Source organism: Theropithecus gelada, chromosome 19 (assembly GCF_003255815.1).
Source record: "Theropithecus gelada isolate Dixy chromosome 19, Tgel_1.0, whole genome shotgun sequence".
Classification (NCBI taxonomy): Eukaryota; Metazoa; Chordata; class Mammalia; order Primates; family Cercopithecidae; genus Theropithecus; species Theropithecus gelada.
This window is the reverse complement of record NC_037687.1, coordinates 9,606,190-9,618,360: the sequence shown is the minus strand read 5'-3', so window position 1 is coordinate 9,618,360 and position 12,171 is coordinate 9,606,190. Positions and strand designations below refer to the sequence as shown.

The window sequence follows — 12,171 nt, the reverse complement described above, 5'->3', positions numbered from 1 at the left end:
TCATCCTCTAGAGCAGGCAGAGGTCGCTGTGAACACCCGAGTAAGGTCACGTCCCGCCTCTGCACGGAACCCTCCATGGCTCCCACCTTCCTCAGAGCAGAACCCGAAGCCGTCACTGCTTCCCACAAGGCCTTGCCCCATCACCTCCCTTCCCTCATCTGCCTCCACTTACCCCTTACTCAATCTGCTCCAGCCACGTGGGCCTCCTCCTTGTTTCACAGACACACCAGGCGTGGTCCTGCCTCAGAGCCTTTCCACTTGCCGTTCTCTCTGCCTGGAACCCCTTCCCCAGACATCCAAATGGCTCCTCCCTCACTTCCTTCAGGTCTTAAGCAAAGACTTCAGGTTTTGAACATGTGCAAGCCCAAGCCAGTTACCCCACAACCCTCACGTTCCCCCACATCCTTTTGTTTGTTTTTTTTTTGAGATAGAGTTTTGCTCTTTTGCCCAGGCTGGAGTAAAGTGGTGTGATCTCGGCTCATTGCAACCTCGGCTTGCCGTCCCCACCCCCCCGGGTTCAAGCGATTCTCCTGCCTCAGCCTCCCAAGCAGCTGGGATTATAGGCGCCCACCACCATGCCCGGCTAATTTTTGTATTTTTAGTAGAGACAGGGTTTTACCACGTTGGCTAAGCTGGTCTCGAACTCCTGACCTCAGGTGATCCACCCACCTCCGCTTTCCAAAGTGCTAGGATTACAGGTGTGAGCCACTGCGCCCAGCCTCTGTATTTTTTTTTTTTTTTTTTTTTTTAGACGGAGTCTCGCGCCGTGTCACCCAGGCTGGAGTGCAGTGGCGCGATCTCGGCTCACTGCAAGCTCCGCCTCCCAGGTTCACGCCATTCTCCTGCCTCAGCCTCCGAGTAGCTGGGACTACAGGCGCCCGCCACCACGCCCGGCTAGTTTTTTGTATTTTTAGTAGAGACGGGGTTTCACCATGTTAGCCAGGATGGTCTCGATCTCCTGACCACGTGATCCGCCCGTCTCGGCCTCCCAAAGTGCTGGGATTACAGGCTTGAGCCACCGCGCCCGGCCAGACTCTGTATTTTTTTTAAGAGATGGGGTCTCATTCTGTCACCGAGGCTGGAGTGCAGTGGCACAGCCATAGCTCATTGCAGCCTCGACTTCCTGCACCCAAGCGATCCTCCCGCCTCAGCCATGTGAGTAGCTGGGACCGCAGGTGTGTGCCATCATGCCTGGTTAATTTTTGTATTTTTTGTAGAAACAGGGTTTTGCCATGTTGCCCAGGCTGAAGTGCAGTGGCACAACCATAGCTCACTGCAGCCTCGATCTCCTGGGCTCAAGCAGTCCTTCTGCTTCAGCCTTCTGAGTAGCTGGGACCACAGGTGCATGCCACTACATCCAGCTAATGTTTTTTTTTTTTTTTTTTTTTAATTTTTAGTATAGATGAGGTCTTGTTATATTGCTCAGGGTGGTCTTAAACTTCTGGCCGCCGGGCGCGATGGCTCAAGCCTGTAATCCCAGCACTTTGGGAGGCTGAGACGGGCGGATCACAAGGTCAGGAGATCAAGACCATCCTGGCTAACACGGTGAAACCCCGTCTCTACTAAAAAATACAAAAAAAAAACTAGCCGGGCGAGGTGGCGGGCGCCTGTGGTCCCAGCTACTCCGGAGGCTGAGGCAGGAGAATGGCGTAAACCCGGGAGGCGGAGCTTGCAGTGAGCTGAGATCCGGCCACTGCACTGCACTCCAGCCTGGGCGACAGAGCCAGACTCAGTCTCAAAAAAAAAAAAAAAAAAAAACTTCTGGCCTTCAGTGATCCGCCCACTTCAGCCTCCCGAAATTCTGGGATTACAGGCGTGAGCCAAATTCCCAGGCCCCTCCAGATATTGATCAGGATTTGTAATGACAGAAATGCCCCCTGCTTTCTCCTTTTCCTCTGTCTCACTCGTCCCTCAAGTTCATCTCAAGAGCCCATTCTCTTGGACACCTCCTCAGGAACCCTCAGCCTGAGGGAAGACCCCCTGTTACTCCCTGCACTATCTCTTCAAAGCACTCACTGCAGCATGTGGTTCCAGAAGCATCAATGGCATTAAGTGATAGATGTCCGTCTCTCCTAGTAGCTCCATGGACAACCACCAGATGTTTTCTTCATTCCTTCTCTTCCTTGATCCTATCCCAGACCCTATGCCTGGGACAGAAGAGACTCTCATGGATATCTTCTTTTTTTTTTTGAGATGGAGTCTTGCTCTGTCACCTAGGCTGGAGTGCAGTGGTCTATCTCGGCTCACTGCAACCTCCACCTCCCAAGTTCAAGTGATTCTCCTGCCTCAGCCTCCCATGTAGCTGGGATTACAGGCGCCTGCCACCACGCCTGGCTAATTTTTGTATTTTTAGTAGAGACAGGGTTTCACCATGTTGGCCAGGCTGGTCTCGAACTCCTGACCTCAGGTGATCCACCTGCCTCATGGGTATCTTCTAGTCAGTTTGGAAGTTTATGACTGTCTTGTGCCTAGAGTTCCCTGGTACTTATTAGCATTTCTAAGACTCTGATAAGTCCCACAGTAACAAAACTTGTTTCTCCCAGTAAGACACACATTTATTTGACCACAGAGCATCCTTTTCCCAGCACACCTGGTAAGATTACCAGTGTTGCAAGGAGCATGGCTTGGGAAACAAAGCCATAATTGATCACTGGATTATCTGAGCATTTTGTCTGCCATTACCTTGCCTGAGCGGCTCCAGGTAGGGTGGGGCACAGCAGGGTTGCACTTAACATTTAGTGGCCCTGATGGCTGGGCACAGTGGCTCACGCCTGTAATGCCAGCACTGAGGCGGGCGGATCACCTGAGGTCAGATCCTTTTTTTTTTTCCTTTTGAGATAGGGTCTCACTCTGTTACCCAGGCTAGAGTGGAGGCCAGGTGTTGGAGATAAGCCTGGCCAACATGATGAAACCCCATCTCTGCTAAAAATACAAAAATTAGCTGAGCATGGAGGCGTGCACCTGTAATCCCAGCTACTCAGGAGGCTGAGGCAGGAGAATCCCTTGAACCTGGGAGGCAGAGGTTGCAGTGAGCCCAGATTGCGCCACTGCACTCCAGCCTGGGCGACAGGGCAAGACTGTGTCTCAAAAACAAACAACAGGCCGGGCGCAGGGGCTCAAGCCTGTAATCCCAGCACTTTGGGAGGCCGAGATGGTTGGATCATGAGGTCAGGAGATTGACACCATCCTGGCTAACCCGGTGAAACCCCGTCTCCACTAAAAAATACAAAAAAAACTAGCCGGGCGAGGTGGTGGGTGCCTGTAGTCCCAGCTACTGGGGAGGCTGAGGCAGGAGAATGGCGTAAACCCAGGAGGCGGAGCTTGCAGTGAGCTGAGATCCGGCCACTGCACTCCAGCCTGGGCGACAGAGCGAGACTCAGTCTCAAAAAACAACAACAACAACAACAACAAGAAAAAAACACCAAAAACCGAAAAACAAACAAAAAACAAACCATGAAGTGGTCCTGAGATAGCTCCAGAGCCGATATGTCACTGTGGCCTGGGGAAGCAGAGAGCAGACCCAGGTTTGGGGGTTGAGTGGATCTTTTTTTTTTTTTTTTTTTTTTTTTGAGATGGTGTCTCACTCTGTCACCCAGGCTGGAGTGCAGTGGCACGATCTCTGCTCACTGAAAGCTCTGCCTCCCGGGTTCACGCCATTCTCCTGCCTCAGCCTCCTGAGTAGCTGGGCCTACAGATGCCGACCACCACGCCCAGCTAATTTTTTTGTATTTTTTAGTAGAGACGAGGTTTCACTGTGTTAGCCAGGATGGTCTCGATCTCCTGACCTCGTGATCCGCCCGCCTCGGCCTCCCAAAGTACTGGGATTACAGGCATGAGCCACTGCGCCCGGCAGATCTCTGTTCTAATGGCAGTTACGGAGACAGTGTTGTGTGTGTGCATGAATCTGTGTGAGAGAATGAATTCTGGTCTTGGAGAACAGTTGAGTCCTCCAATTCCTTGCCGTGTTCCTCAACCCCTCCGCACCTCAGTCTTGCCATCTGTGAAATGAGGCTCCTTAAGGAGGGCCTGAGATCACACACAACAGGCACTGGCATATGCCTGGAACCCAGCAAAGGGCATCTGTGGTTTCCTCGGGCCCCCTTCCTGTCCCAGCGAGGACGAGGCAAGATCCTCACTGGGATCCCAGTCTCTGACGCCCATCTCTTTGCAGACTCTCTTCCAGAGCCCAGAAGAGGGCTGGCAGCTGTACACCTCAGCCCAGGCCCCTGATGGGAAATGCATCTGCACGGCTGTGATCCCAGCGCAGAGTACCTGCTCTCGAGATGGCAGGAGTCGGGAGCTGCGGCAACTGATGGAGAAGGTGAGAACCTTCCAGGTGCCCTGGGGGCGGCTGGGAAAATCTCCCAGTTCTCACCCCGCCCTCCAGCCCCATCCAGGTCAGCCAGTGGCCATATCCAGCTATGCAAATTATTCAGAGCTGGCTGATAATCCAGCTTCTCTCCAGGCAGGTCCTTTTTTTTTTTTTCCCCCTTTTGATGCAGGGTCTCACTCTGTTACCCAGGCTGGAATGCAGGGACATGATCAGCTCACTGCGGCCTCAAACTCCTGGGTTCAAGCAATCCCCACTCCTCAGCCTCCGAGTAGCTGGGATTACAGGCATGCACCACCATGCCCTGCTAATTTTTATATTTTTTTGTAGAGATGGGGTCTCCCTATGTTGCACAGGCTGGTCTCAATCTCCTGGGCTCAAGTGATCCTCCTGCCTCGACCTCCCAAAGTGTTTGGATTACAGGGGTGAGCCACCATGCCCAGATGGCTACTTTATCCACTATCTGTTCAATGCTTTTTTTTTTCTTTTCTTTTTTTTTTTTTTTTTTTTGAGACAGAGTCTCACTCTGTCACCCAGGCTGGAGTGCAGGTGCAGTGGCATGATCTCAGCTCACCACAACCTCCACCTCCCAGGTTCAAGCGATTCTCTTGCCTCAGCCTCCCAAGTAGCTGGGATTACAGGTGTGTGCCACCACACCCAGCTAATTTTTGTATTTTTAGCAGAGATGGGGTTTCACCATACTGGTCATGCTGGTCTCGAACTCCTGACTTCAGGTGATTTACCTGTCTTGGCCTCCCAAAGTGCTGGGATTACAGGCGTGAGCCACTGCGCCCGGCCTGTTCAATGCTATTTTGGGAGAGAAGCCAAGCACTTATTGGGGTTGGGGTAGGGGAAGGAAGGAAGGAAGACTGGAGGGGCAGCATCTCAGTGTCCTATGTGTGAGCTCTGAACACATAGCTCACACATGTGTCTGATGGGTCCACCAGACACATCCCACTCAGCTTTGCAGTTCACCAGACTCACCTGCTAAGAAGGCATTCTGTGCCCGTTGGGGAGGGTCTCACCCTCCACCCCAAGAGGCTCCTATAAAAGTTTCCTTCTATCTCTGATCATGGTCAATAGAAAATAGTCCCCTGGGCCAGGCATGGTAGCTCACGCCTGTAATCCCAGCACTTTGGGAGGCCGAGGCACGTGGACCACTTGAGGTCAGGAGTTTGAGATCAGCCTCTACTAAAAATACAAAAATTAGCCGGGCGTGGTGGCGTGTGCCTGTAGTCCCAGCTACTTGGCAGGCTGAGGCAGGAGAATTGCTTGAACCTGGGAGATGGAGGTTGCCGTGAGCTGAGATGGCGCCACTGCACTCCAGCCTGGGTGACAGAGCGAGTCTCCATCTCAAATAAAAAAATATAAATAAATAAATAAATAAAACTTATAAATTGCTGATGTCTGGAATTTCCCACTTAATATTTTCGGACTGCGGTTGGCCTCAGGCAGCTGAAATGTGAAACTGTGGAGAAGGGAAGAGTACTGTAAAAACGTTTTGTGGCGTTCAGGGTGGGTATTAGGCTGCTGGGTTTCTGAGAGTTTCCAAGTGTCATGTGAATAATTGTACAGGAAAGTCTGTATTTCAACAAGCATCCAGTGGTGACTCTGAGTTTACCTTAGCCAGGCGGAGTCCACTTTAGTCAGGTGAAGCTGGTAGGAATCTACCTTAGCCAGGTGAGGGTCTACCTTAGTCAGGTGAGGGTCTGCCTTAGCCAGGTGAGGGTCTGCCTTAGACAGGTGAGGGTCTACCTTAGCCAGGTGTTCATCTTAGTCAAGTGAGAGTCTACCTTAATACGGTGGGAGTCTACCTTAACCAGGTGTTCACCTTAGCCAGGTGGAGTCTACCTTAGCCAGGTGAGAGTCTACTTAAGCCAGAGATGGAGTTCACCTTAACAAGGTGGCTACCTTAGCCAGATGTTCACCTTAGTCAGGTGGGAGTCTACCTTAGCCAGGGGGAGTTTAACTTACCCAGGCGGAGTTCACCTTAGCCAGGTAACTCCTGGCTACAGTGAGGTGGGAGCTGGGGACTCTCAGGTTGGGTCAGGAGAGGCCAGGGCAAGGGAAGTTTATTTAACTAATTCAGCCAAAAAGTACTTACTGCGCCTCTACTCCAGGCCAGTGCTGGGCACTGGAGGTTAAGCTATGGACAAGCTAGACGCAGCCTCTGTCTCTGAAGGTCCCACCTGAAGGAGGCAGATGGATAAGAATGTTCTACATAGTCACACTGGGAAAGAAATGACCAGGCAAGAGGAGAGTGAGTGAGCGGCTACCTGGGACAGAGTGGTCAGGGAAGGATGCTTTGAGTGGGGGATGCTGGAGCTGAACCCTGAAGGATGAGAAGGAGCCAGCCATGGGAATGTGGGGGGAACAGCACTCCAGGTAGAGAGACCAGCAAGTGCAAAGACCCTGCGGAGGGAAGGAGCTTAGAGTCTGTGAGAACAAAGAGAGAGGAAGTGGGTGGGGTGGGGGGCGGGGCAGGACCAGCCAGCGCAGGATCTGTGGAGGAGGAAGGTGATTTAATCTGTTTTGAAAGTTCCTTCTGTCTGCTGTGTGGCGAATTGACTACAGGGGATGAAGGTGGAACTGGGAGACTAGGGAGGAGGTGAGAGGTGGTAGTGGGTGGACCAGATGGGAGCCAGTGGGTAGGAGGGAGAGAGGGATGGATGGATGGATTGGGCACACGACTGGGAGGCTGCTGGTAAGCTCAGGGGAGGAGAAGGTGGCCTTGTTGATCTGGTGTTTGCGCAGCCTCTGGCCCTGCCAGCTCTTGTCTGTGGCATCTCTGGGTTGGGATTTGGGGAAGGAGGTCTGGTCCCTTCAGTTGTCCCCATTCCTAGGTCCAGAATGTCTCCCAGTCCATGGAGGTCCTTGAGCTGCGGACGTATCGCGACCTCCAGTATGTACGCGGCATGGAGACCCTCATGCGGAGCCTGGATGCGCGGCTCCGGGCGGCTGATGGGTCCCTCTCGGCCAAGAGCTTCCAGGTGGGTCCTCCTGGGTCCAGACCAGAGCTCAAACGAATGATTGGGATTTGGTATCCATTAGTTCCTACAGTGGAGTCATGTCTGGGAAGAATCTAGGGTCCAGTCTGAGCCAAATGCCAAGGGTCAGGTGTGCATCAAAGACAAAGAGTGAAGTTATGAGTCAGAGGTTGAGGTCATGTCTGGGTCAAAGGCCAGAGGTCAGGCTTGGCCATGGTTCCATCTTGATGCACAGGAGCTGAAGGACAGGATGACAGAACTGTTGCCCCTGAGCTCGGTCCTGGAGCAGTACAAGGCAGACACACGGACCATTGTACGCCTGCGGGAGGAGGTGAGGAATCTCTCCGGCAGTCTGGCGACCATCCAGGAGGAGATGGGTGCCTACGGGTACGAGGACCTGCAGCAGCGGGTGATGGCCCTGGAGGCCCGGCTCCATGCCTGCGCCCAGAAGCTGGGTATGCCTTGGCCCTTGACCCTGACCCCTGATCTCTGACTGCCACACCCAACTCCAATATCACCTGTTTGTGCCTAGAAGCTGGGCACAGTTTTGACCTCTAACTTCTAAACCTCAACCCTTGACCTTCCTACCTAAGGCTACACCTGAGTCTAGAAGCTGGAAATGGCCCTGATCCTTGGCTTCTAACCCCTCACTCACAACTGAACAACATATTGGGACCAGATTTTTGAGTCTTCCCTCATCCCTGGTCCCAACTTTCCCAACTTGATCATAGCACTTCATCTTTGCCCTGCCTCTCTTGGGCTGTTCCCTTCCCCATCCTTATTCCCCCTGTTCCTGCCTCCCAGGCTGTGGGAAGCTGACCGGGGTCAGTAACCCCATCACCGTTCGGGCCATGGGGTCCCGCTTCGGCTCCTGGATGACTGACACGATGGCCCCCAGTGCGGATAGCCGGGTGAGTGACTGCGCCCACCCCTGGGGTCAGGGCCTGGGAGGGACAGAGCCTCTGACTGCCCATACGTGCCCCGGGAGTTCACACTGGTGACTGTCTTGTAGCCCAAAGTGTCCTGGATCCCCCAGGGTCATTGGACCTCCCTGTCCAGTAACCCCCAAGTGACCAAGGGCTTTGCAGCCCTGTGAATCCCAGTCTGTTGACCTCCAGTGTCTGTATAGTGGCTAGTGGTTACTGAGTTCTACCGACCAGTTCTCAGGGACTACTGACGTCCAAGTAACTACCCAATGACCAATGCCTTCCCAAGGACAAGAGACCTCCTCCACCAAGCACTGCTCAGTGACCTTTGGACTTCTAGTAGCTTCCATGGTCATGACTGCCTATCACTTAGACACACAAGAACCATCCATGAGGCCAGGCATGGTGGCTCACGCCTGTAATCCCAGCACTTTGGGAGGCCGAGGTGGGTGGATCACCTGAGGCTGGGAGTTCGAGACCAGCCTGACCAACATGGAGAAACCCCGTCTCTACTAGAAATACAAAATTAGCCGCGCATGGTGGTACATGCCTATAATCCCAGCTACTCAGGAGGCTGAGGAAGGAGAATCGCTTGAACCCGGGAGGTGGAGGTTGCAGTGAGCCAAGATTGCATCATTGCACTCCAGCCTGGGCAACAAGAATGAAACTCTGTCTCAAAAACAAAACAAGCCGGGCGCGGTGGCTCAAGCCTGTAATCCCAGCACTTTGGGAGGCTGAGACGGGCGGATCACAAGGTCAGGAGATCGAGACCATCCTGGCTAACACGGTGAAACCCCGTCTCTACTAAAAAAATACAAAAAACTAGCCGGGCGAGGTGGCGGGCGCCTGTGGTCCCAGCTACTCCGGAGGCTGAGGCAGGAGAATGGCGTAAACCCGGGAGGCGGAGCTTGCAGTGAGCTGAGATCCGGCCACTGCACTCCAGCCTGGGCGACAGAGCCAGACTCAGTCTCAAAAAAAAACAAAAAAAAACAAAAACAAAACAAAACAAAACAAAACAAAAACAACAAATGCTAGTTAACATGATGACAGCGATAATGTCAATGACACACCTAGTCACCTCGTGGTGACAGGGGTTAGTTAACCATGGCAATGAATTCAGGTGATGTCTTATCATTCAGTAGCTGTCCAGTGACCACTAACCACCCAGTATCCAATGACCAGGGAATTCCTGGACCCAGTGAGTCCCCAGGGGCTGCAGTTCCCCCGGTCCTTTGGGATGAAGCATTGTCCACTTCAGGTCTGTTTTAAGATCAATAGCAGCTGGGTGCAGTGGCTCACGCCTGTAATCCCAGCACTTTAGGAGGCCAAGGCAGGCAGATCACTTGAGTTCAGCAGTTTGAGACTAGCCTGGGCAACATTGTGAGACCTTGTCTCTACTAAAGATACAATAAATTAGCCGGGTATGGTGACTTGTGCTTGTAGTCCCAGCTATCCGGGGCGCTGAGGTGGGAGGATCGCTTGAGCCTGGGAGGTCAAGGCTGCAGTGAGCTGTGATTGTGCCCCTGCACTCCAGCCTGGGAAGAATGGTGAGACCTTGTTTCAAAAGAAAAAAAAAGGCCAGGCATGGTGGCTCATACCTGTAATCCCAGCACTTTGGGAGGCCGAGACAGTGGATCACAAGGACGGGAGTTTGAGACCAGCCTGACCAACATTGCGAAACCCCATCTCTACTAAAAATGCAAAAATTAGCTGGGCATGGTGATACGCACCTGTAATCCCAGCTACTCGGGAGGCTGAGGCAGGAGAATCGCTTGAACCCGGGAGGTTGCAGTGAGCTGAGATCACGCCACTGCACTCCAGCCTGGGCGACAGAGAGAGACTCCATCTCAAAAAAAAAAGACCAATAGCACTCACTGGGATCGTGGTCCCACGGGGGCCATGCAGTTCCCCAAGAAACTGCAGCCCCTGGGGACTCACTGGGCCCAGGAATTCCCTGGTCATTGGATATTGGGTGGTTAGTGGTCACTGGACAGCCACTGAGTCATAAGACATCACTTGAATTCACTGCCCATGGTTAATGCTGTCACCACGAGACGATCATGGTCACACTAGGGCCATAATTGGTAATGAACGGTCAACAGAATTCCCATGACTAATGACCACTTAGTGACCGTTGATCTCTAATGGCTGTAACTGGTGCTGGGACCCTTGGGTCATTGGTGGTGGTCCCCCCCCACCAGTGAACAGCCCAGTGACCAGCGGCTGTTCCCGTAGGTCTGGTACATGGATGGCTATTACAAGGGCCGCCGGGTCCTGGAGTTCCGTACCCTGGGAGACTTCATCAAAGGCCAGAACTTTATCCAGCACCTGCTACCCCAGCCGTGGGCGGGCACGGGCCACGTGGTGTACAACGGCTCCCTGTTCTATAACAAGTACCAGAGCAACGTGGTGGTCAAATACCACTTCCGCTCGCGCTCCGTGCTGGTGCAGAGGAGCCTCCCGGGCGCCGGTTACAACAACACCTTCCCCTACTCCTGGGGCGGTTTCTCCGACATGGACTTCATGGTGGACGAGAGCGGGCTCTGGGCTGTGTACACCACCAACCAGAACGCGGGCAACATCGTGGTCAGCCGGCTGGACCCACACACCCTCGAGGTCATGCGGTCCTGGGACACCGGCTACCCCAAGCGCAGCGCCGGCGAGGCCTTCATGATCTGCGGTGTGCTCTACGTGACCAACTCCCACCTGGCTGGGGCCAAGGTCTACTTTGCCTATTTCACCAACACGTCCAGTTACGAGTACACGGACGTGCCCTTCCACAACCAGTATTCCCACATCTCGATGCTGGATTACAACCCCCGGGAGCGCGCCCTCTATACCTGGAACAACGGCCACCAGGTGCTCTACAATGTCACCCTGTTTCACGTCATCAGCACCTCTGGGGACCCCTGAGCCAATGCTGTGGCTCAGGCTGCTGCCTGGGGGGCCTCCGGGGGCTGGGGGCCCTTTTCATTCTGCCTGTGTCCCTCAAGGGTGATCTCTCTGTCTCTGTCATGCCCTTTCTCCCCACCTTTTTGCTGGGCTTTTGTTCTCTGCCTGTGTATTTCTGTCTATTTTCTCAATTTCCCCTCTTCTCCTTTATTGATCCCTGCTTTTAATACACTTCTTTCTTTCTGCCTTTTTATGGATGTCTTTTTCTTTTTATGGCTCTGGTTCTCCAGTTCTTTCCCTGTCTCTGCCTCTCTCTGTCTCTCTCACTCTCTCTGTCCTTCCACCCCTCCCTCCTTGCTTCCCACCCATTCCTCATCCCTCACTCCCACCCCCACCCCCAGGAGTTGAGTGCATGGATCTGTTTCTTTTTTTATTTACACTTTTTCTTTCCGGTTTGCCGGAATAAACGGGACCTTTGACATTTGATGCTTTGATGACTCTGTGTGTCCAACAGGGGCAGAGGTGGAGGTGGCCCCCAAGTCCAAGCCTGGAGACCCATCTCCAGTGAGGATCCCCTTATTCCATGACTTGAGCTTAAGCAAACTGGGGGGAAGGGGTTCCCCAGGGCCAGCCCTTTGGAGAGATGGGTGAGGAGACCCAATCCCAAGTTGTTTTGATCGAAAGCAATTCATTTAAAAGCAGTTTGATCAAAACAACCGAGAATTCTAGCACAACAATGAAAACTGGTCTCAAATGAGTATTCTCCCGTCACTGGATTGCCACTCTCTGATCACTCTTGATGCATTACCAAGTGGTCTGGAAAAAAATTTTTTTTTTTTTTTTTTTTGAGGCGGAGTCTCGCTCTGTGGCCCAGGCTGGAGTGCAGTGGCCGGATCTCAGCTCACTGCAAGCTCCGCCTCCCGGGTTCACGCCATTCTCCTGCCTCAGCCTCCCGAGTAGCTGGGACTACAGGCGCCCGCCACCTCGCCCGGCTAGTTTTTTGTATTTTTTAGTAGAGACGGGGTTTCACCGGGTT

At 53.2% G+C, this 12,171-nt stretch overlaps 1 protein-coding gene across 3 annotated transcripts in view; it reads left to right on the top strand.

Annotated features, from left to right (window-relative positions):
* Nucleotides 1–11,621, top strand: part of OLFM2 (olfactomedin 2) — an 86,394-nt gene extending 74,773 nt beyond the window's left edge. For 2 of the 3 annotated variants that reach the window (XM_025367249.1, XM_025367248.1), the window contains exons 2-6: nucleotides 4,172–4,321; nucleotides 7,174–7,320; nucleotides 7,553–7,772; nucleotides 8,122–8,228; nucleotides 10,479–11,621. In XM_025367249.1, coding sequence (XP_025223034.1) covers nucleotides 4,172–4,321; nucleotides 7,174–7,320; nucleotides 7,553–7,772; nucleotides 8,122–8,228; nucleotides 10,479–11,156 — 1,302 coding nt within the window. In that variant the 3' untranslated portion in view covers nucleotides 11,157–11,621. Of the gene's footprint in view, nucleotides 1–4,171; nucleotides 4,322–6,866; nucleotides 6,939–7,173; nucleotides 7,321–7,552; nucleotides 7,773–8,121; nucleotides 8,229–10,478 lie in introns of those variants that run through there. The other variant, XM_025367250.1, reaches the window with a different exon arrangement.
* Nucleotides 11,622–12,171: the final 550 nt, after the last annotated feature.